General features: G+C 37.0%; 1 protein-coding gene across 1 annotated transcript; it reads left to right on the top strand.

Annotated features, from left to right (window-relative positions):
* The first annotated feature begins 6,370 nt into the window (after positions 1–6,370).
* FERD3L (Fer3 like bHLH transcription factor) lies at positions 6,371–6,865 on the top strand. The gene has a single exon (XM_065939738.1). The coding sequence runs from the start codon at positions 6,371–6,373 to the stop codon at positions 6,863–6,865; it is 495 nt and encodes a 164-aa protein (XP_065795810.1).
* Positions 6,866–26,252: the final 19,387 nt, after the last annotated feature.

The following is a 26,252-nucleotide window of genomic DNA, read 5'->3' as shown; positions in this document are numbered from 1 at the left end:
AACAGACTTTTGGACTCTGTGGGAGAAGGCGAGGATGGGATGTTTCGAGAGAACAGCATCGAAACATGTATATTATCTAGGGTGAAACAGATCACCAGCCCAGGTTGGATGCATGAGACAAGTGCTCGGGCCTGGTGCACTGGGAAGACCCAGAGGGATCAGGTAGAGAGGGAAGTGGGAGGGGGAATCAGGATGGGGAACACATGTAAATCCATGGCTGATTCATGTCAATGTATGACAAGGACCACTACAATATTGTAGAGTGGTTAGCCTCCAGCTAATAAAAATAAATGGAAAAAAAAAAAAAAAAAGTAGGCAGGAAGAAAAAAAAAAAAACAAAACAAATGGAGGAAACTTAAACACATATTACTAAGTTAAAGAAGCCGATCTGTAAAAGTTACACATTGTATGATTCCATCTATATAACATTTTGAAAGGACAAAACTGTGGAGTCAATGAAGACATCAGTGATTCCTGCAGGTTAAATATACAGAACATAAAGAAACTCTGCTGCTGCTGCTGCTGCTGCTGCTGCTAAGTCGCTTCAGTCGTGTCCGACTCTGTGCGACCCCACAGAAGGCAGCCCACCAGGCTCCCCCATCCCTTGGAGTCTCCAGGCAAGAACACTGGAGTGGGTTGCCATTTCCTTCTCCAATGCATGAAAGTGAAAAGTGAAAGTGAAGTCGCTCAGTCGTGTCCGACTCTTCACAACCCCAAAGACTGCAGCCTACCGGGCTCCTCTGTCCATGGGATTTTCCAGGCAAGAGTACTGGAGTGGGTTGCCATTGCCTGCTCCAGGACTGAAGCTCTAGGGCAGAGAAAATACTCTGTATTAAAATGGTGGATATAGGTCATTACACATTTATCCAAACCCATAAAATATACACCAAGAGTGAATCCTAAAATAGAACTGTGGACTTTGGTAATAATGGTGTGTCAGTATAGGTGCATCAGTTGTAACTTGGTGGGAGATATTGATAATGAGGAAGGCTATTCATGTGTAGGAGCAGGATGTATATGGGAAATCTTTGTACCTTTTCTTCAATTTTGCTATAATCCTTTGCTCTAAAAAAATTTGTCTTAACAAAAATAAAGTAAAACTTATTTTCATCAAAAGACAATCATTAAGCAAGTGGAAAAGAAAGCCACAGAGTAGGGAGAAGATACTTGTAATACATATATATGACACAGGACTCATAACTGAACAGATATACAATAAATTATAGAAATTATGTATGTGTGTATAATTTATGTATATAATTATACATAAATTATAAAAATTAGCAAAACCTGTTAAAGTGGGCGCTTTACTAAGGAGCAGTACCCAACTAACCAATACAAAATGGTTTTCAATTTCATTTGTCATCAAGGAAATGCAAATCAAATCCACAATATGACATGCAGACACATCTTCAGTAGCTTGAAAATGCCAACTGTTGACAAGGATATGAAGGAATTGAAATTCTAATACATCACTGATGACAGTATAAATTGTTACAACAATTTTGGGAAACAACTTATCATTAACTACTAAAGTGGAACATACACACAACCTATTCTACTTTGGTGTCTGAAGAAGTGAAAGTTGCTCAGTTGTGTCTGACTCTTTGTGACCCCACGGACTATACAGTCCATGGAATTCTCCAGGCCAGAACATGAAGTGGGTAGCCTTTCCCTTCTCCAGGAAATCTTCCCAACCCAAGGATTGAATCCAGGTCTCCCACATTGCACGCAGATTCTTTACCAGTTGAGCCACAAGGGAAGCCCAAAAAGTGGACTTCCCACTGGAGTGGGTAGCTTATCCCTTCTCCAATGAATCTTCCCAACCCAGGAATCAAACTAGGGTATCCTGCATTGCAGGTGGATTCTTTACCAACTGAACTATCAGAGATACTAAATAGGAAGGCATAATTATTCTCATCAAAGTTATGTACAAAAATATCCATAGCATGGTTGTTTGTAACAGGTAAAGACTAGAAATTACCAAAATGTTTATAGACAGTAGAAGATATATGCACACAGATTACTATTCAGCAACAAGAATAATGTACATGAATCTCATTTTAAAATGTTGAGTGAAAGACACAAAAGAGTACACATAGTTTATTTTTATATACTGCTCAAAAATTGGCAACATTAATCTTAGAAGTCAAGAATAATACTTTGGAGAGTGTTCTGTGACTGGATATAGTTAGGACACTGTAGGAGTGGTTGAAATAGTGTCAAGTCACATACTTCCTGTTTTTACATAATCTCTAATTTCAATGATGCATTCCACTGATAGCTCTCAATTTGGGCAGTGGTTTCATGAGTATGCTTACTTATGAAAATTCATGAAGCTGCACATATATGGCTTGTGAATTTTTAAGTATATGTATTAAACTTCAGAAAAAGTTTACCTAAGATAGAAAATTAAGTAGATGCTTATACATTCTTCTAACTATAAAATCAGCAAAGGCTGTAAACCATGCATAATTTGAATGGAGTCAGAAGAGAATGCAGGCCCTTTCTCTAGGTCAGCTAAGGGAGTGTTTGTTAGACTTTCCTCCCTGCAATCACGACAAACATCTGCCTTTGTTCTATTTTATCATTACCCCTAAAATTGCTTAATAAATCTATAATAATAAGAGAAGGGGAATGAAGAAGAGAAGAAAAGGAAGGGTTTTAATAAATTTGGGAGAGTTAAGTTTTTTGCTTTACTCCCTGAATACTTTTTTTCCTACTTTTCTCTCCTTAAAACCCTTAATCCCACACTCCAGCTCCCTTAACAATTATTCCTTCTTGGTCATTTGTTTTTCTTCCTTTGATTCTAAATACAATATAAGAGAACAGCTCTTCTTCAACTTGTGATGGAGTTACATCCAGATAAATATCCAGATATTGAAAATCAAATTATAGGTTAGGTTCACTATACCTAACCTATTGAACATAATAACTTAGCCTAGCCTGCTTTAAACGTGCTCAGAGTTGAGCAAAATCATCCAACACAAAACTCACTTTATAATAAAGTGTTGAATATTTTGTGTAGTTTATTGGATTCTGTACTGAAAGTGAAAAACAGAATGGTTGTATGCATACAGAGTGGTTTTAAATGAGTGGATTGTATACCCTCACCATAGCACGGATGATTGGAAACCATGGCTTGCCTCCACTGCCCAGCATTACAAAAGTCATGTCTTACTGCATCTCACTAGCCGAAAAGATCAAAATTCAAAATCTGAATTATAGTTCCTACTTAATGTGTATTGCTTTTGCACCATAGTAATCAAAAACTCGTTTAAGTCAAACCATAGTAAATCAGGGACCATCTGTATACACAAAATGTTTAATGATGGCCAATAGGGGTAAAGTAGGTAATAAACTAAGCAGAACTAGTCATAATCATTTCCTGAAATGATCTTGAGCAGAATTTTTGAGGGCTTATCAAACTCTTTCCAAAAGCCTCCATGTAGATCACTGAATAATTTTTAAGCTATGCATAGGCCTAGAATCCAAAGTAATTAAGTTTGAATTGAACTTCCTTTAAACCTCAGTTGGGGTTTTTTAAAATGTTTCTCTCTTAACTTTCAAATCTAGAGATGAAAATAATGGTCCCTTCCAACAAAATGACCTGTTTTAAACCACATAGTACTCTACAAATTCACTACATTTACTGTTTGTTTGCTGTGGAACTGGATAGCCACAAAACCATTTTTTAAAATAAAGTGGATGTTTCAAAATAAGCAAAGAAAATGATTTCACTTATTTACTATTCTATAATTAATTTCATTTACAAACAAAAAAGAGTCAATCATGATAACTTAGATTTTAACATTTTTCTCTATGTCACCATGATTAGAACCTTGTAAGATAAACAAATTATTGTGGGCAAACAGAAATGTTTACATTGGGATTTTATGATAAAATTGAGAATGTCGTTTTAAATTGTTGTTACAGGTATACATAGTAAGACATTGTAATAAATTCAGTAGTATATTAATATTTCAACCAATACTGTGCACTGATTCCTTTCATTTTTCTACACATTTTTTTGTGATGTGATGGTTAAAATATTCATTCCCTTGGATAAAATCAAAGAATTTTAGTCTGTCTACAGCCATACCATCCTGAATGCTTCCAACCTTATCTGATTTTGGAAGAATTTTAGTCTAAGGAAAGTGTCTTTTAGAGTCTCAGGATAGTTTCTAACATTCATTTTAGTAAATTTAAAATTTAAATTTCTATCATGTTTCCTTTCATTAAATGTCCCAATGTTTGTTTGATGTAGAACTAGATCCTGACTATGTGAGATATTCAGTCCACTCATGCATGCATTTAAAAAGGAAAGAATAAGTCATGCAAAATATTCAATAGCTAAAAATAAACTATAAAATTTATCCAAATATGCTTAATAATGCATTAAGTTAAACAAGAGTTAGAAAGCATGTTACTGCTTGTCAAAACAAAAATTAATCCTCTGGTTTACTTATTCTTTAGCCACAGTTGAAATTCCAATTCTTTTTTACATTTTTCAGGCTTTGAGAGAAGTTTAGTAAAAGCCAAATAGGCAATCACAGTCAGAGATATCCTCATTACATCTTTCAGGGACATTAATTTTTATTCTTTTCTACTTGAGTTATCACAATGCAAATTGGAGAGTGAAAAACACAAGCAAAGGAAAAGAAAACTAATTAAAGGACAAAAGAGCAAGGGAGAGAACCCAGACACATTTTTTTAAATAAGAAAAATAATAGAAAGCCAAAAGAAAACTTCAAGATTATATTGCTTTAATAGTATCTGGGAGAACTCACAGACCGGCAGGCTACGAAAAGAAAAGAAATTGTGCTTACCTGTTAGAAGCAGGCAGTTTCTGGGAGCTGTCCAATGTACTAACTTAAGCATCCCAGTCACTACTTACCTCCTCAATAGGAATTGATGTCTTCGTATTTCTCCCTTGAACCAAGGCATCGCTGCACTCATCTTTTTAAGCTTTCTTTTAATACATCTTCAAAATGATTTTCTTAGGTGTTGTTCTGCCCCACCCTGTCTCTTAAAAATCCTTATATTGAATCATTAAATATAGCTATTGGTAAAAAAGAAAACTAAACCCTTCTATGTTAAAAAAAAAAAAACAAATCCATATATACATGAGATATATTTGAAATCAGTAAAATTTCATTTTCGTTATACCAAATTTATAATCTTTTTTTATCTCAAAAAAAAAAAAACTGTTAAAATGCAGTATAGTTTCTACTCTTAAATCTTGTAGGGTGGTGGTAATGAAGAAACGTAACCAGATAGAAGTGTCAAGGTTATTGTTTGTTCAGGAATACCAATCAGCAAATTAAAAGTTTGAAAGACTTCTCCACGGAGGGTGAGCTGATCGACCAATTCGTTTATCAAAAGGTGAGTCGCAATTTTGAAAGGAGACTGAAGTTTTGTTTGGGGGGAGGGTTTGCTTTCCTCCCACACGGGGATTATACAGTAAAGCGCACTGGGAGAAAACCTCTGAGCTTCCCTTTTTCATGTTATTGCCATCATCACTTTTTGCCCTCTAAGTAAAATCCTTTACGTGGGTGGGGGATAAAGGTTAGGAAAGGAAAGTCAAGTATCTCAATTGTTAGATTGATTATAGCGAAGCAGATTTTAGAAGCCAAGGTTCGTAAAGCGGCAGGAGAGCTGTTTACCTTGCAGTGGAAAGAGAAAGAGGATTCCAAGAGCGACTCTGGGGAATGCCCCCTCGCCCCTCCTACGATGCTTACTTAAGCTAATGGAAGATCTTGCCTTTCAGTAGCCGCTGCACTGGGATACCAGACAAACAGCTCCCCTCGACCCCTGGCAGACAGGGCCCCTCTTCTGGACATCATTAAAAGCACATGCACTTGTTTCACACCCATTGGCAGCGGAGGGTGGCAAGATTCGGAACTCCCACCCTGGAGCCAAGGAGAAGCCAGAGCGGTGGAAAACATCCTTGCTTTGAAAACCCAAAGCTAAATTAAAGAACTACATGAGACAAGGAGCTTGAAGAATATTAGTTGGCTGCGGGAGTGTGGAGACACACAAAAAGCACAGCAGGTAAGAGCTGGAGGTTGCTGCCAAGAAGGAACTGTCCCAGGTGGCAGGGCGGAAAGGATCGCAGAATTGGAGGCCTGTTCCTTTGAGTCTTGCCGGCGTTCTCAAGGTTGTCGTCTTCCATCAGTTTCGAGAGGAGGGACGTTGCCAGAGCCTTCCCTATCGGTGCAGCTAATCCTGTTATCACCTTGGTTATACATATTAATGTCCCTGACCCTTTGGTGATGGTGACCCATCACGTCCAGGGCTGTTAGGAGGCCGTCACCAGGCGTGCCCCTCCCTTCGAGAAACCTATGAGACGCAGGGCCAAGCAGACGCGATGGCAGCCTTGCCCGAGAGCTGCGTGGACGCCGCCGTCCTGGACTTCGTCGCAGACCTATCCCTAGCCTCCCCGGGGCACCCCCTCCTCTGCGACTTGACACCGAGGGTCCCCTATGGGAACCACCAGGACCTCGTGCTCCGAGACGGAAGACCCCGGAGTCTGGCGCGTTTTGAGGAAGAGGATCCAGAAGAAGAGGAGGGGGAAGGAGAAGAGGGGGAAAACGAGGAGGAAGAGGAGCCCGGGAGAGGCGCCTCCCTGCTGGGCCGCCCCAAGAGGAAAAGGGTGATCACCTACGCCCAGCGCCAAGCCGCCAACATCCGCGAGAGGAAGCGGATGTTCAACCTCAACGAGGCCTTCGATCAGCTGCGGAGGAAGGTGCCCACCTTTGCTTACGAGAAGAGGCTCTCCCGGATCGAGACTCTACGCCTGGCCATTGTCTACATCTCCTTCATGACCGAGCTCTTGGAGAGCTTGGAGAAGGACTCCGACTGAGCCAGGGTGGCGTGGACGTGTCTGCCCGCGCCTCGCCTGGGCGCGCACGGGTTTGGGGTGTTTGAAGACCCCGCAGTGGGGGCGACTGAAAGGCCAGGAGGGGCCCTCCAAGACAGAACGTCTGGCCTTCTGGAGCTTGGTTCTGGATTGCAAAATGTCCACAGCCCTCGAGAGGCGTGGAAGCCGTGGAGTTAATATATATGCGATCGCTGTCGATGGAGTATGGGGCCGGAGCGGGCGGGGCGAGTGAGGGCGAGTTAGCACCGACTTGGGGCAGTCGAGGCCCAGGTCCCAAAGCGGCGCCTGTCGGGCGGGAGGGAAGCTAATCCTCCCCTCAGATGGGAGACTTCGGGAGCGTCTGTGCAGCCCTATCTTTTAACTTTTCTTTCTTTCTTTCTTTTTTAATACAACTATAAAGAGATATTCCTACTTCTTATTTTTTGCCTCTAGACTCGGCGCTGAGCCATCCCAGGCAGGCGCTCCGCTCCGGCCCGTGCTCTTGGGGCGCGGGGAGGGGAGAGGGGCGGAGGGGGTGGTCCTAGACCGGTGAGGAGGGAGGGTTACTGGGTCTTCTGAGAGGCCCGGGGCGCTCCGGCTCTCTCGTGCGGTCCTCAGTCCTGTCGAGAGGCAGAAAGAAGGAGATGAGAAAGCAGGAGACAGTATTCTGTCCTCGCCTCCTCTCCCTCCCCTTCCCTTCCCCTCCCCTTAGACTCTAACCAGCAGGCCTCCTGTGGCCCCTCCGGGACTAGGATGCTTGAACCGGGAGGAAACTGGGGACAGCTCCAGCTTACGCGCTGGGGGTGCAACTGGGCTTACGAGGCTTCTCGGGGGCCCGAGCCTTTACCACCTGCAGTTATTTCCCCTGGCCGCCTACGGGGGCGGAAAGGACCGGGTCTTCCCAGGGGCAGCCCCACCAGAGCGCGCACTTTCAAATTTTTAGCTGTAGGTAGGGAAGATAGTTTTCTTTCTAGTTGCATCTAGGGATAAGGGAGAGAAAACGTCAGAGGAGGAAATTCATTCTTCCACTTTGCCAAAAAGTGTGAGATGGAGATGAGTTTGAAGCAAGATCGTGCTGAGGGACTCCCTCCAGTTTGGACGGTCTGCCATTCCACAGTTCTTCCTTTGTGCTAAGAGAGAACTTCTGCCAATAACTGAAATGGGGTTCTTAGGCTAGCAGTAGGTAAGTGAGGAGAGGAATCAGAATGAGCAACCCCCATCTCCTGTAAAGTGAATAAATCCTATTGTTCCAACACTATATTTTGCTCTCACTTTGCAAATCCTTGGGCGGATGTGCACAGACACACACAGGTCTCCCTATTAGCCTTTTAGAAATGTGTTTCATTTTTATTAAGAAGTAATATATACTCATACTAAAAAGTTTAGAAAATTAAAATTTAAGAATAAATTTAAATCACTTCATGTTACCACATAGTTAGCGTTTTTATCTATTTCCTTTAGTCTTTTTTATACAGATATAAATTCAATGAGTTAAACAAATTTGGGATACTTTTGGAATTTATCCACTCAGCATTATAGAATGAGCACTCTTTCCTTGACCTTATGTATTACTCAAACGTAATTTTGATCACTGTATTTTATTATTATATCCATGTATCACAACCTCACTCCAATCCTTTACAAGTGGATGGCTATTTTCTTTTTTAAAAAATAAATGATGATTCAAGAGCTCTCTTATAAATATGTTCTCTGCCTATGATAATTTCCTGACACTAAGTAACTAGAAGTGAAATTTCTGCACCAAGTGAACATTTAACTTTCTGGCTACTAATGGCCAGATTGCCTTCCAAGCAGATCTGCCAGTTCACACACCCTCCCACAAGCATTATAGGGATTTGCTTGTCTTGTGCCTTAATTTAAAAGTTTTCCTAGGTCTCCTATCTATGGGAACCTAATTAGTTCTGAAACGACCACTTTCCCAAAGATGATTTCTCTTTTTGAGTAACTTTTGATTGCTTCTACCTCTACCATAAGAACATTAGGATAAATACATAAAGGAAAAAATGTAACCAACTAAACCAAACAACAACAAAACCAGGGAGTGTATTCTTTTTTCTCTATCACTTCTACTAAAATAAACTGAAATTTGGACAGTGACCCCTATATCAGTTTTATAAAATAAAATTACTCATTTTCTCTTTTTCTGGATAACTTTTTGGCTACTCAAACTAGCATACCTGTATTTTTAAAGATAAATTTTAAATTGCTCAATTCGGTATGTCAAAAGCAACTGTATCTCAACTCCTCATCAAACTGTACTCAGCTTCCCAACTTCTTATGTAGTGCTAGTGGCTCCATCAAGCCCTCATTTATCTGGTTATTTATTTATTCAATTTTAAAAGTGTGTTGACATTTTACGTATAGGGTGAATGTGTTCAAAATTGAAAGGGCTTACACAGGCTCTGTTCCTTCTGCCACCTAAAGTTCTCCTGAAACTAAACATCATTTTTTAAAAAAATCTGCAAGTGATAAACAAATTTTTCTAAAACCAGTCAACTTCAGGAATCATTAATATATTGTTGAAAGAACAGATTTTGAAACTAAGAAATTTTTAAAAACTGTGTAGACAAAGTTCCTTGAAATCCTCAGGTCCTGTAGCATAAATACAACCATCTTTCATCCTTAGTACTCTCCCTCATATTCTGAACCTTTCTGTTATATTCTTAGTAATCTCATGATATCCTACAGTGAATACTTCCTCTGAATAGTAAATAACACTGAAAGAAACTCTAAATACAAAAGGTTTTTCCCATTATTATTAGAATCATTCAACAATTATTAAAACTTTTAAGCTTATAAATGCTTTCTTTGTAAGTTTTTTCTATGTCTAGAAGCTATTCTAAAATGTAAAGTGTCTTAAGGCTTCTTCTTAATCGTTGTACTCATAGAATAATATGAAGCCAAATAAGGATCAGAGATACAGAGAAATAGATTGACTTATTCTTTGTATCAGATCATCCATAGAGATAAGACAAAATTGTCTGCATTTCAAACATTAATCCAGGTACCTCCATGTCTCACCACTCAATTTTTCTAAGCAACGTGATAGTTTTAGTCTTCCCATGTTAGATCCATAAGTACAGTGTGCTTTTAATGCAAATATTTTTCTTTTTTTAGTATTTAACATATCCTGTATTAAAATTGACTTATTCTTTGTTATCTTATAAACCAGCATTGATAGAAATATCAGTCGATATTGGTTTTTCAATATCTTCCAACAGTAAAAAATAATGCTACATGTATCAAATACTTCTGGAAAATTGCAATAATCAGTTTTTGAAATCTTAAAGTTATTTGGGCATTTGGAATATAAATACTATTTTAGACGCTGCTTGGAGGCGATTTATTTACACACTCTTTACTGACTGAAAACTGCCTTTTGGTCTCAAACTAAGCTCCCCATCACTATCAGGTTACTATTAGTATTCAGACATGTAAACCAAGAAAAGATCTAAATGAAATCATATTTGAAAGACATAATCAGGCTTTCCAGGGAAAGTAAAAATAATCAAAAGCCTTTGCCATCTACAGGCAGTCATTCAGGCCTATCATCTTTTGCAGTTGCCCAATATGAAAACAGATTTTGACAAAATCAGCACTGGAAAATGAACCAGATATTATGCTAGTGTGTGTAATTCCCGCAAGAACATACAATTAAGACCCTAGGATTTGTTTATTATTGCATTTGTCAGTATTTCCATTATAAAAACACTATTGTGGAATGTTTATAACAACGACCAAAATTCTGAAATGAAACTTGATAAAGCACAGTTCAGTGTAACTTTTTTATAATTTTAAATCTTCAAAGAAAACTTCAAAGTTAATGAAGACATTTAAGTACACTTCATGTGTGAGTTTCTCAAATATACCTGCAACTTTAAAAGAGATTCTACTTAATACAAAATATAAATTATTTTTATTTTGCTTCTCTGGTGGCTCAGTAGTAAAGAAACCACTTGCAATGCAGGAGTCACAGGTGTGACCCACTCCAGTGTCCTTGCTTGGGAAATTTCATGGGCAGAAGAGCCTGGCAAGCCCTAATCTATGGGGTCGAAAGGGTCGAACATGACTTAGTGACGAAACCACCACCATTTTTATTTTTATATGTTTTTATCAAAAATAGCTGGCAGATTTTGCTTTGAACATTCTCTGCACCTCTCCTCTCCTCTCCTGTTAGCTTGCCAGCAACTGTGTCTTTACCCATGAAGTAGACATCCCTGTGCAGCTGGTGATACCTTGCTTTTCAGCCCTGACTGTAGAATCCCAACCCGATCATGTAGCATTGCTTTCTATTTTGTTTGTGATACATATTGGCATATCTTAGCACAGATTTAACTTTTAATCATTAAATTCCAGCCAACAGAGGCAAGTTTAAAAATAGCTGGCAAATTAATACTGAATTTTAAGTACTAAATCTACTTCTTATTGGGTATTACTTGATTAACTTACAGTTTAAATGTGTTAGAAAAGTGTTAGTATATATCTGTGTCTTGGCCCAAGATCAGTCAAAGGCTCCTGAACTTTGCCAACATTTTGGGAGAAGTTAGGCCCAGTTTCTGGTCAGTACCCTCTCTTCCTGTGAATGCTGGACTAAAAAAGGTTACAAAACAAGAGTCAGCAGTTCTGACCATTTTGTTTTGACTTTGGGGTTTCTTTGAATCCAATGCTCAAAACCAAACCTGGCGAAGGAGGAGAAGGAAAGGAAAGAAGCAATGCAAACTGACAGGGATAAAATACCAGAAAGATGGAAAAACTTCAAGTCTCCATAAACCAAAGCCTATAAATTTCCACAACTTTCTCTATGATACCAAATTTCAGTTCTGTGCCTAAAACACATTCCATAAAGAAATGTAAGTAAATGCAAAGAACATTATGCATGTATTTTTAAATATTCTTTGTGGCTAATATTTCATAGAATTCCACTCAGTTTTACAGAAGGCAAAGAATATTTGATACTCAGTGAAGTCAAGAGTTTGACAAATAATGCTGAGAACTGTCACAATAAAATGTTACAATTATCATAATAAAATGGTTACTTAGTGCATTATTGTATTCAAAGCACTCTTCACATATTTTCTCTCATTTGATCCTCTGACTGGATTTAAACAAGATCTAGAGTCTCTGAATTAAATTGTCATCAGTTTACCATCTTAAAAATTCATTCACTCATTGAAATCAGCATGATACTGAGATTCCTATAAAGGATCAATGGTCACATATAAGCAACACATTTCTTTGAAAGATATTGCCTTCAAGATCAAAAGCACCTTAACACATTCTGTGGATGATAAATTATACAAAAGGCTGGTGCAGTCTGGCTCCCTCAAAGGCCAAATTTTACAGCCCTCTATTTGGGGCTCTGTGAAAGAGATTTCCACCTGCAGCCAACAAATATAGATGACCTCAAAGCAGCTGTTATGGACAGCTTTGTATGATTTCCAGTCTTCAAAAGGGAGGAAAACATCTTTAAGAATATGGAAATAGAACAAACAGTTGGTGAACAATAGAAGAAAATAATGTCATATAAATGTATCTGAATTAAGGAATATGATTACACAGTTATTTTACTGCAGATAATTCTGTCACTTCTTCAAAATTTCACAAGCTGTATTTACTACTGATCAGATCTTAAACTGGTTGACAATCTTTAGTCCTACAGTTTAGTTAAGTGTTTGTTACATTTAATCCCATAGTTTAGTGATATGTTGGAAAAACTGGAAATGGTCTAAAGGAGAACAAGAAAATAATTGGATTCTTAGATCTGGATGAAGTAATAATGTCTATAATAACTAGTAATGTCTATCATTACTATGTTGCTTGCTTATATGACAGCACATGTTGATTACTATTAAAGTTTTCATAACAATTTTAGGATATCGACACTATTATTATTCTCTTAGGGATGAAGACACTTTGGAATAAAGAAGTTAAGTAACTTGGCCAAACTTAATCAACTAACAATGAGTAATGCCAAGATTTACACTCAGTCAAGGATTTCAGAGGCTGAACTCTCAAGGTGTCAGATTATTTGCAAATACGATTATTATATTTAAGTAGAAATAATGTGACAAAAAGGCTTCCCAGGTCACGCTAGGTGCCACTTCCCAGGTGGTGGTAAAGAACCCGCCTGCCAATGCAGGAGACATCAGAGACATGGGTTCAACCCCATGGTTGGGAAGATCCCCTGGAGGAGGGCATGGCAACTCACTCCAGTATTCTTGCCTGGAGAATCCCATGGACAAGGATCCTGATGGGTCCATAGGGTCACAAAGAGTGGGACACGACTGAAACAACTTAGCATGCATGCAATGTGGTAAAAATCAGAAACTATTCTTCATCACCACTGATAATCAGAAATGTAGACCTGGGCATATCATGGACATGTTTATGCACAGAGATTTAATCTCTACAATGGAATGGGGAAGGTGGACTACTGGTAGTAATTTTGGAAGAGGTTCTGAACTAATCTTCTATGGATATTTTAACGCTACAACTTTCCTCAGGTGGCTTTAGTGCAATCTTGCCAAAAATGGAGAAAATAAACTCTTTTGATGAACATAATGGTTATAAACACAAGCTTTGGAATGTGACAGAGCTGGGTTTGAATCACAAGTACCTAGCATAATGCTGCAAAAGCTAGTACAACTTAACCTTGTTGAACCTCAGTTTCTTCATGTTTAAAGTAAAGATTAAAAACAATCATCTCATAGGGCTCTTATGAGAGTTGATTGAAATATGTATGCAGAGTAAATGGTGCAGAGTGAGCACTCAGTAGGTGGTAACTACTATTGAAATGCACATCATCATCACTATAATTATACTATATTATATCCCTTCCAATTCTATGGCAATGAAAACTCAATGAATAAGGCATCAACTTCACCACCCATGGTTTAATGTGAAAGCATAAAATACATAAAGAGCAGGACACATCATGTAATGCTTTAAAATAAGCTGAAAAAATGAAATAATTTTTTTATCCTCCCAAATTTCTTATTCCTAGAATATTTGAATGTCAGCATTTAGCCCTAGTCTACATCCTTCCAAGAGGAGCAGTATATCCCAAATATACCCCCGAAACTCACAGAGTAATCTGCTACTGAATAGAACATATATTTTTTTAAAGGGTAGGTAAGTGAGTCTAGGGCTTCCCAGGTGGTGCTAGTGGTAAAGAATCCACCGGCCAATGCAGGAGACGACATAATAGCTGTGAGTTCGATCCCTGCATTGGGAAAACCCCCTGAAGGAGGGTAAGGCAGTGTTCTTGCCTGGAGAATCCCATGGACAGAGGAGCCTGGCCGACCACAGTCCATAGAGTCGCAAAGAGTTGGACACGACTGAGCAACTTAGCAAGCAAGTGACTTTAAATTTGAAAAAAAAAGAAAAAGATCTACATTTATTGACAAGAGTTCTATTTTATCAGCATCCTAGACATTATAGTAAACATTGCTTTTCAAATCAGTGTGAATTTATTCAAATTAGCTGATTCCTGGTGGGCTAGTTCTATATCTTAACTGCAGTGGTGGTTACACTAGTACACACATGTGTACATAGAACATAGCAGTTCATACCAGTGTCAGTTTCCTGGTTTTGATATTCTACTGTAGTTATTTATATAAGATCTAACTAATGGAGGAAACTGAGTGAAGGGTACACAGAACCTCTGTGCCACCTTTGTAATGGTCTGTGAGTCTATAAGTACGTATTTCAAATTTTAAAAAGTGAAAAAAATTTTTTGACATTATTTTCATATATAAAGCACCTTATAAATGTAAATTATCATTAATTTAAGGATACATTCACATTCACTTCATTCACATCATGTTGTACAATTTTTCTTCAAGTGTTTCAAAAAGTGAAACCAAGTTTGTGCATGGTACTCTGTGGGTCCTGAAATAAAAATCAGTACTGTATTCCTAAAGGGCATCATTGAGAACTGAGTACATACTTGATTCTATTTCCTTGGTCTGTGTTGACATTCTGGACCAAATAACATTCTCAAGTATGGATTTATAGTAATGAGGAGCTTCACATTTTAACTGTGCTGCTTACTAAATTGGATAATTCCCTTATAATTTCTTACTTTGATCTGTAAAGTAGAAATAAGTAACACAGTTATTAAAAGTGTCATATAACAGATCCTGTTAAGTGCTTAGTAAAATGCCTCATGTACAACAGATATTTAGCCAATATCATAATTGTTGTTTATGTCCTTTCAATGTTGAATGTGTATGTAGAGCAAAATGACAATTTAGCCATTTAGAAGGACTCATGAAATCACAAGTAAAAGCAATATTAAACAGTTGTCCAACACATTGGAAAAGACCCTGATGCTGGGAAAGATTGAGGGTAGGAGGAGAAGGGGGTGACAGAGGAGATGGTTGGATGGCATCCCAGACTCAATGGACATGAGGTTGAGCAAACTCCAGGAGATAGTGAAGGACAGGGAAGCCTGGTGTGCTGCAGTCTACGGGGTCACACAGAGTGGGACACAACTGAGTCACAGAGCAACAACCTCTCCACATGAATCAGAGTCTTTTAGGTAGTGTGGGCATTTTGTGCCCAATTTAAATTGCTGCCCTAATAAAGTGTTTTTGTTTAGTTTTGTTTTAAAAACATAACAATTTAGGGATAAGGCTGCTGGTCCTTTATATTTGTAATCATAATCTTTAGCCTGCCAGAAAGGTCACTGTAAATCTTACATTCCTAAAATAATTTCTAAAATTTGTATAAAAAGCTTTTATGTGAAAAAGCAATAACTCAGTTGGTAAATCCTCTGGTAATTTATTTTTGAGCAAATTCATCTCAAAAGCTGCTGTACTGGTGAAAGTAATTGAGAGGCAGGGCTGTCTCAAGTATTAAGCATTTATACATGCCTGATGTTGGCTGATGAGAAATCTGAAATCCTGAGACTTGCTCAGGGTAGCCACCCAGATGAGACGGCATGGCCATGCCTTGTGTTAGGTTTTCTGAGGGACATAGGAGTCCTTGCGCACCCAGGATGTTAAGTGGCTACCACCTGCCACAGAAAGGAATTTGGAGCACTGCTCTTTGGAGCAGTGAAGGGGAACATCAGGTTCCAAAGTGCATCCTTGGACCTCGTGTTATTTCTGCCATTTAAAGTCTTTAAAAATGTGGTGCCTGGACTTATCCTCTCTATAGGTTCCTTTTCACTCTGACACTAGTAGATTTATTTAAAAAAAAAAAAAACTGAGAAACTTTGTATTCTTTGGCTTAGATTTATTTGCAATTTAAACATCAGTTTTTGAAAAGATAAAGTTGGCCTTAACTTGCACATATTTTCTCAACATTTAAAAATAGTAACTCTAATATCTATTTTGTATGAAAAATGTTCCTCCTTGCATACAAAGTTAACACAATAATTATTAAATATCTTGTTTCTTTTAAAAGCTTTGATTCAACTTCAAAAGCCTTATTCGGGGGAGGGGGGCCCTCCTGAACTTAACTAAAATTTTTCCAACTTGGGAAACATACCCAGTTTCAAATAATCTCACCATGGGTTCATATTTTTGACCTAAAAAAAAATGTGGTTACTATAGTTTACAAGCATTTGACAAGTAGTGGTTTTGTTAATTGTAGACCTTATTGAACATGCCACACCATTTCTTTCATCACTATTCATTTGACTAATCTCACTAAAGCCCATTAAAATTAAAGCAGATGAGCTCATTTAAAATATATATATTGGGTGCCACTTTGTTTCAAGATGACACAACCACAAATTAAACTTTAATGTACTACATTTCATTAAATTCAATAGACTATACTACTTAAGTTAACATGAAACAGGCTGAAAAATGACCAGAACTTATAGCATGACACAACAAAACACAACAAAAATCTTCCAAAATTACATTCACATGAAAATATGTAGCATACCTCATGGACCTTACCCTGGATACCTCACAGTTTCTACTTCTGTACCTATAACTCCTCCCTCCATTGTATGACTCACATACATAAAAACATGCATACATGAAAATTATTTTTATTAGAATACCTTCATATGTATTTTAGAATGGCTGGTACATATGTAAAATTTTTGTACTCTTAGCTCAAATCTCTAAAAATTTTTCTTTTCCTCTGTACTTCAGTTGTTTCACTCTTTTTTTTTTTTTTACTAATTAGCATCTTTCTTGAATACTTCATGCATTATAACATTAATGATTGTTTAATGTTTCCATCACTTATCACTAAGACATGTATTTAAATGAGTATCAGTATCTTTGCATATATTGAAAACAAGCCCAGGAATTACTCCAGATTTTGACTGAGCATTGGCCCCCACATAAGGCTATCAGGCCTGAATATAATTACTAAGACCAGCTGCCAGCCAATTGTAGAAAACAAAGTATCTGGAATTGCTATTCAGGAAACCTACAGACCATTCATTGATTAGATGAGGGTCATTGACTCAATGAGAAAAACAGAATTTTCCCTGGGAGCAGAGCCACTTCCTCTTGGAGTGATTCAAGTGTATCTGAAGCTCAGGTAATTTACCATATCAAGAAAGCAGTTAAGAACGATTCAAGAATGCTCTCTGAACCTTGGCACTGGTTAGGAAGAGCTAAGCCATATTTTACAATATTAGGCTATTTTGTGGATTCTTATGACTTGCTTACAGAAATTTCATTAGGAAGTAATCAGAAACTATATACAAATAGGCTTCCCTTGTGGCTCAGCTGGTAAAGAATCCACCTGCAATGCAGGAGACATGGGTTCGATCCCTGGGTTGGGAAGATCCCCTGGAGAAGGGAAAGGCTACCCACTCCAGTATGCTGGCCTGGAGAATTCCATGGACTGTACAGACCACAGGGTTACAAAGAGTAGGACATGACTAAGCAACTTTCACTCACTATGTACAAAGACTAGACTACAAAACATGCATCTCAACATTGTTTTTAGTATCAGATTATAGAAACTAGCCTAGATGTCTAAAAATATGGGTACTTAAATTATTGCAGTGATTGAAAGGATGATATACAAAATAGTTTGTGCTCTGGAAAGATGATTAAAATGAATTTTAAAAAAGTATTTTATAAAGAAAGTAATACTTGAGGCATGATTTTTCTATGGAAATGTGTATAAATATATGTGTGTGTATGCATGCTTTTATGTATATAAGTATAAATGTTCTTTTTATATATACCATAAAAGAACTGGTCATTTTTGTACTTGTTTGTATTTTTGCAGTTTCTATTATTATTTTTTAGACAGAAAAAAAAACAATAAAATTATTTCAAGAAAAGTATGAATACATAAAACTAAAAAGCTTCTTCATGGTAAAAGAAACTAGAAAATTAAAAGGCAGCCTATGGAATGGGAGAAAATATTTGTGAACTATTTGACCAGCGAAGGGTTAATATCCAAAATACATAAGGAACTCATACAAGTAAATAGTAAAAATACAAATAATCCAATTTTAAAATGGGCAACAGACCTGAATAAACATTTTTTTCCCAAGAAGACAAAAGGATAGCCAACAGGTACATGGAAGGATGTTTAACATCATTAATCATCAGGTAGCTGCAAATCAAAACCACAATGAGTTATCATATCCCACCTCTTACAATGGCAAGTGTTGGCAAGGACGTGAGGAAGAGAACCCTATGCACTGTTGGCAGGAATCTACATCAGTGCAGCCACTATGGAAAACATAGTGAAGCTTCCTCCAAAAAAATCAAAATAAAATTACAGTATCATCCAGTAATCTCACTTCTGGCTATATATCTGAAGGAAATGAAATCATTATTTGGAACAGATATCTGCACCCCCCCATGTTCATTGCAACATTATTCACAGTAACCAAGATGGAAACAAACAAATTTCAATCCACAGATGAATGGATGAAAGAGATGTGGAATATACATAAAATAGAATATTATTCAGCCATAAAAAGAAGGAAGTCCTGCCTTTTGTAACAAGATGGATGGAGTTTGAGGGCATCATGCTAAGTAAAATAAGTCAAAGAAAGACAAACATATGTTTTCATTCACATGCAGAACCTAAAAAAGCCAAACTCATAGAAGTAGAGTGGAATGGTGGTTGCCAGAGGCTGTGGAGTGAGGAAATGAAGAAATGTTGATCAAAGAATACAAACTTCCGTTTATGAGATGGGTAAGTTCTGAGGATCAAATATACAGCATGATGACTATAGTTTACAATACTGTATTATGTGTTAGAAAGTGTGTGTGTGTGTGTGTGTGTGTGTGTGTGTGCCCGGTTGTGTCTGACTCTTCGCAACCCCATGGACAGTAGCCCACCAGGTTCCTCTGTCCATGGAATTTTCCAGGCAAGAATACTGGAGTGGGCTGCCATTTTCTACTCCAGGGGATCTCCCTAACCTAGGGCTCAAACCTGTATCTCTTGGGTCTCCTGTCTTGGCAGGTGGATTCTTTACCACTTGCACCACCTGGTAATCCCATAGAAAGATTAAGGGATCTTTCTAATCCCATAGAATGTTATCACCACAAAAAAATGAAAGAGAAAAATATAATATTATTTTGAATTAAAAATAGTCACACAACAATTTTGCTGAAGGACAGGATGCTCTTACATGACAACTCTTGCCTTTCTAAACTTAAAACATTTAAACCAGGTACCTGACATGCTTAGAAGTGAAATTCTGTAATAGTTTTCTTTAGATACTAAAGAGCAAAGTATCAGCAGCACATTAGGGTCCCTCTCATGATTCCTTCCAGTTACTGCTCTTCTCCAGCAAGGAAACCAGATCCTGATCTCAAACAACTTCAATTTGCTTCCTCATTTTTGTATTCTTTTATATAAATAAAATCACTGGGTCTTGAGAAATGATTGATTTTCATTTATAAATATTTTTTCAATAAAACAAGTCTTCCCAAAGGCTCCTCAAAAGAGAAGTTGAAATTAATTAAATACAAAGTTAAAGTATGAACTTTAACTTCATTGACACTGAAATGGAAAATTCAGTCAAAATGTTGAGGTGTTCCTTCTTAAACACGGTTGAGTTCTATTGTAATTACATGTGCACACATAGACACATCCAATTAAAACAGCTATAATAATCTGTTAATTCTAAGACATTATTAATTAGTCAGGAATACACTTCAAATATCTAATGAAATTGCTGACTTTTAAACAAATAGTATCATAGCTTTGGAGGCTTCCCTGATGGCTCAGCAGTAAAGAATCTGCCTGCAATGCAGGAGAGGCAGGAGATGCTTGTTCCATCCCTGGGCTGGAAAGATCCCCAGGAGGAGGACATAGCAACCCACTTCAGTATTCTTGCCTGGAGAATCCCATGGACAGAGGAGCCTGGCAGGCTACAGTCCATGGGGTTGCAAAGAATCAGACACGACTAAAGCAACCGTGCACACACACATGCACATCATAGCTTTGCTCAGTTTAGCCCAAGGGAATATAATGTGTGTTTATTTGTGTGCATGAATGTGCATGTGCTCATGTGTGTAAAGTGTACATGGAGACTGTGTAACACTTAATACTTATTTTTAAAAGGGTACATTATAACCTGATAAATGTGATCCATAAAAGCTCTATATTATCATATTTGCATGTTCATACACATATTCATTTTCTCATACTTTTTATACTAATGGTTTGAAAGCTCTATCATATAACTAAAGAAAAAAACTACACTTTTAACATAATTTCAAAATATTTAAAACCTGCCCTGCTTTTAATAACTTTTATTGTTTTTAACATGTGACATTTTATCCCCATTAGCAATAACAGATGTATAATGCATTAAAAAGGAAAATCCTGCACATGTGTTGAAATAGAGGACTTTAGTGAAAGGAAAGCATGTGCTTTGATTTATATTAGTCAAAATTTAGATACTGTACTTGGTGCTATTTCAGGAAATGAAAAGGTGAGGAAACAGTTATATACCAGTAAACCAGAGAAAAAGTCTCCATAGAAACCAAAACAATTTTGGTGGGAGCCACTTAAGCTAATCAATATCTAGAATATGGCCCTATTAGCCTCTAAAGAGCCAACTCTTAGAAAACAAAACCCAGTCCATTGATTCATGCATGTTACATTGCATTTATTGATACAATTCTTCTTCTCATTTAACTGTCAAAAATTAATCAGTCATCAAGACTGAAAATTTGGGTGAATTTTAAAGAGAAAAGACCGCCCAAAATGACCCTGTTTACTTACTCTTTCCCATCTCTATTATCTTCACCGATAGTCAAAAGGAACACACAGAGAAAATTGAAAATGAGTGATAAATCCAATGTGGTTTGTTTGGCTGTTTTTTTGGCCTCAGCTTTCACGAACACCTTCTTTCCTGTGTCTTGCTCAACTAAATTATTGACCCCACTCCTGCTCCATTGCAGCCAGCGCTGAGAGAGGAACCACAAGGCCCGCTGAGACAGGAGTCAGTTAACTGAACAACTGCTGCCACGAGCTGTTCCCATAAGCTATGCCAGCCAGTCCTTACAAAATACTACAATGGATACTTATATACACACTTTACAATTTAGGAAACAGGTTCAAATTAGTTAAAATATCTTGTCCAAGCTTAAATTTAGCAATGTAGCCAGATATAGACCCAGTTGCCTTCTTCTGTAGAGTTAAAGGGTGACAAAGGGTGAGGAATGCTGCCATAGTGTGGCTCCGCGCATTTGTCAGTTAGCTGGAGGCTTGCATATATTCCTTGCAAAGACAGCCCAACATTGTTTAGGTGTTCATCTCAGTAAGGCACTTTTTAAAGCATAAACCAAAGGACTCCTATAAGAGTTTCTGTTAGTTCCTATGGTTTTGATTTATACCATCTTTAAAACAATACACTTGCTACTGGGAGGATTTCTATTTCATGCCATCTGGATATGTTCTGATACTGTCATTTTCTATATTATTACTTTATGTTCATAGCATGTGAAAGAAATAATTCCTTGCATCTAAGTTGGGCTATTTTCTAACTGATTCAGAAATACATGTCTCAGTGTGTGTGTGTGTGTGTGAGAGAGAGAGAGAAAGAGACATATATTATAGCTTCCTACTGCCAGATGCTATAATAAAAAGGATACCACCTCAAGAAACCATGTAATCTTTGGTATTTCTATCAGGCCATGCATTTCATTAGAGTCTCTGTTTTATAATTAATCATAATGTATTCTGTCAGCTAAAGACCCTATATGATATTTATCATATTTATGATACCTGGATCAGCAAAATAAAAGTGGGTGAGAAAAATATATAACTATTAGATATATCTGTCCTGTGTTTTGGTCAAGTCCATCCTACTAGTCAAATGGGATATAGCTATACTTGGGCTACTGCTTAAAGTTACTTTTGTTGTTTTTTTTTTTCTTTTTACTCACTTTATTTTCCTGCTCTTCAACAAAATTAAAATTAAATTGAGATGAACTTCTAAATGTGAAATGCTAACATTAGAACAGAGAAAAATTTGTTTCTAAGATGTTTATTTTATTATCTCAAACAACAACAACAACAACAACAACACAACTTCTGGACCCAACTGGTTGGAGTAAGGCTAGTACAGGAAATAATAGAGTTATAATGTCACAGCCAAAGAACCCAAAACAATGTCAAAAGCAGCACTGAGATCAGAGATGCTATGAGTCTTAGCTTCAAAAGGAAAAATGTAGACAAACTTCAAGAAAACATCTTTTATGAGAAAAGAGTGCTACTCAGACTAACCTTAGCTATGAATCTGAAGGCGGCTGGAAACTTTTCATGGAGGCTTACCATAAATTTATTACCAAATGGATCAAGTGACAAAAGTGAATACAATTCTCAGATTTATGGCATTTAATTCAGAAATGAAGGTCCTCTTGAAATAATATTCCAACCATTGGGAGAATTTCCAAGTCAGAGATATGATTTATAACATTTTCTTCATCAGCTTAAAGTATAATGCTATTATTATGTCTCTGATTTTGTGGATGTTCTTTAGAGTACTTCAGTCTTTCATAAATCTAATGATTTTCCTTCATACTCTGATTTTCTATGATTTTAGTTGCTCATATATCATTAGCAATTGACTTTCAATGTATTGTAGTGTATTACAGTTGTACTATTTGCTCATTTATCATTCATGTCACAGAATAAGTGGCTTTATATAACAAAGTCATCATCATATTAATTATTATAGATCTCTCCTGCTTCCTTTCCCCTCTCTTTCTCTCCTCATAGTCTTTTTTCCCATTAATGCTGTCATTGTCTGTTGGATTAAATGACTATATTTTATACAGTAACATATAAAAGTTTCTTTTTAAGATCCTTTTGTAAAATGCATGCAAATTATATGCTTTCTGTAGAAATTACAGAGAACGAAAACAAGAAGATATATTTTATTACAGTTTAGTGAAATTTTGGGGCTATCTAAATATCTCCTTAGGGAAAGAGGGGTTGACAAAATGATCAAGATGGTGAACAATTTCCTGACTCCCTTTCCCAAGTCAAATGTTCATGATTATTCTTATGTGTAGCCCTAAACAGAACAACCATATAAATGTCATAGTGAGGAGAGAGAGTGAAAAGTAGCGATAATGTAAGCTCAGTTTACATTTAAATTGAGCTGGATCAGATTGAGTTTTTTTCCTCCAATCAGCATCCAGTTCTCATACTAACTTTCATTACCAATTCAACAAAAATCTATCAAATATTTATTGGAGGCTTACCATGGACTTGGCTCTGTTCTCAACACAATTTTCTAGTTTAAAATAGCTTGCCTATGAAGAGTTCATAGTAAAAGTGAGGGACATACACTCTACCAAACTGTGCATCCCATTCTGGATCAGATATGTGGCAGCATTAGAAATAGTGCTATTGGGATTAATTAGAAGAAATATAGTTAATATAAGTTCCATGTTATTATATACAAAAATGGTCTCAAGTTGAGGCTGCTGGAAAAAACCAGTGTTGGCATAATATGTGAAATAGCCCTTTACCTAGCATGCAGACTATGACTATATCTAGATCTAAAGGAAGAAATTCTAAGCTCAGAGTCAGGTTGAAGCCAAAGATCATGACTGTTTGGGTCACTGCTTGATAAAAGGTCTAGTTATCTAACAATATCCATTCTCCCATCCTTCCTTTAACAGCAGTACCCAGGAAGACATGACTACACTTAACAGTTTCACTTGCAGTTAATTATGGCTATGTGACTTAAGATCTAGGAATGGAATGTTAGTAGAAGTTACAAATAATTTCAAGATGGGGCCGTTAAAAGAGAAATATGTCTTCCCCTTGCTTTTCTCCTTGTCCATTGACTGGAATGCACAATGGAAACAAGATCTGCAGGAACTCTTTGGTCCATGAAATGAAAGGTCACATTTTGAGGACAGTAAAGTAAGAAGCTTAATCTCCAATTTGGCTGAGGTACTGAGCCACACCTGTAACATCTATCTAAAATGTTTATAAAACAAACTGCCTTATTTAATCCACTGTATTTTTGATCACTTGATTATAGTGCCACATTCCATTTAATATATCTCCTCCTCCCAGGTGCATTGGGACAGTTCCTGATACATAATAAGGTCTTATTAACATTATGGACTACCACGAAGGGACAGAATGACCTTAGGTTCCACAGAAGGTATTTAAACCTAAAGCCAGAGTAGATAGGCAGAGGCCAAACTGAAATTGTTCTGAGCATATTAGTTTGACATGAGGGAGGAAGTATTGCAAAATATGCCTTTTCCCGATTCCAGTTTAAAACATACTTCAATTTTGCATACTCTAGCCTCATCTCACAAGGTACGATTCTAATATTTCAGAAGGCGTGTGTGCTTAGTCGATCAGTCATGTCCCAATTGCTTGCAACCCCATGGGAGCCCACTTGGCTTCTCTGTCTATGGGATTTCCCAGGCAAGAATACTGGAGTGGTTTGCCATTTCCTTTTCCAGGAGATTTGCCCAGCCCAGGGATCGAACTCACTGTGTCTCCTGCATTGGCAGCCAGATTCTTTTCCACTGAGTCACCTGGGAAGCCCTTCAGGGGATAAAACAGTCTAACTATACAAAATGAAAGAGAACGTGAAATGTGATAAAAGAAAAATCAGCTGTATATACAATAAAACAGAACTCAAAGTTACTTTCATTCTATGACAGTATAAACAATCTAAATTTGAATGCAATAATAGTTTTCAAAAAACAGTTCAAATATATCTAATCTAAATTTAAAAAATTTAATTATAAGAAATTTAGCATATTTTTAGTTCATCTGCTGCTATGACTTTCTCTTTGACAATATAGGGCTAATAGTACCAAAGTGCAAAAGTTATCATTTTTAAATGCTATTCCCTAGCCTCCTGCTAGGGGTAAAAAAGCTTTCAGATTAAGTGAAAATCTTTCACTTAAGATTTGTTTTGCTCAATGGTTTTCTTGAGAAAATATTACTTCACTGGTAAGCTGTATTACCACATTTTAGTACCAAATTTCAGGGAGCACAATCTCAAAATCATTTCTCAATAACTTTCAATATATTGGCTAAGAAAGACAATATTTACTGAAGATAGCCAGAAGTATATGTAGTATTGACAGTGCCCAAAAGGATTAAACCATACAATCAGAAATATATCATTAGCCTTTGCAAAAATTACTTTTAGTAAATCACTTTTGCCACCATAACATCATAAAACCTATGTGGAAGGCTATTTTTTTAAAAAAAAGAAAGGACAACTCTATGAAATTTGTTGAGTTTAATATACAGATGTTGTCAAGGATATTGTCCTTTATGATACCCAGTACTTTCTTCTCCAGTGAATTTAACTGGAAAAAACACCTTTCAGATCACAGTTCCAGAAATAGTTGGACTTCTGGACTCTGTGTGTGTGTGTCTGTGTTTCCTCATGGACTCTGTAGACCTACAATTGTTTGTGATACCTGGTCACATTTTATACTAGTCTTAGAGCCAACTATCTAATCCTCCATTAAAAATACCATAGAACAGAAAGATAGCTAGCTTCCTCGAGTCCCAGGCCTCTTAAATATAAGCCATAAATGCTCAAAAAAAAAAAAACAAACAAACAAAAAAAATAGGATATGAAATATACATTCTGCTGCTAACTTCACTAAGTTTTCCTTTATATACCTTGTTTTCTTTTTTTTTCCCTTTGATTCATTTATCTTATTTTTAACATATTTCATCTTGCTGGTTTTTAAAAATATGTCATTTACCTCAAATATTTTTCTGGAATTAAGTGTATATTTATAAGTACATAATATGGCAGAAAGTGAAGAGGAACTAAAAATCCTCTTGATGAAAATGAAAGAGGAGAGTGAAAAAGTTGGCTTAAAACTCAACATTCAGAAAATTAAGATCATGGCATCTGGTCCCATCACTTCATGGCAAATAGATGGGGAAACAGTGGGAACAG

The sequence above is a fragment of the Muntiacus reevesi genome, chromosome 6 (assembly GCF_963930625.1).
Source record: "Muntiacus reevesi chromosome 6, mMunRee1.1, whole genome shotgun sequence".
In the NCBI taxonomy this organism is placed as follows: domain Eukaryota; kingdom Metazoa; phylum Chordata; class Mammalia; order Artiodactyla; family Cervidae; genus Muntiacus; species Muntiacus reevesi.
The sequence above is the reverse complement of the archived record's forward strand: the minus strand, read 5'-3'. Positions and strand labels throughout refer to the sequence as shown.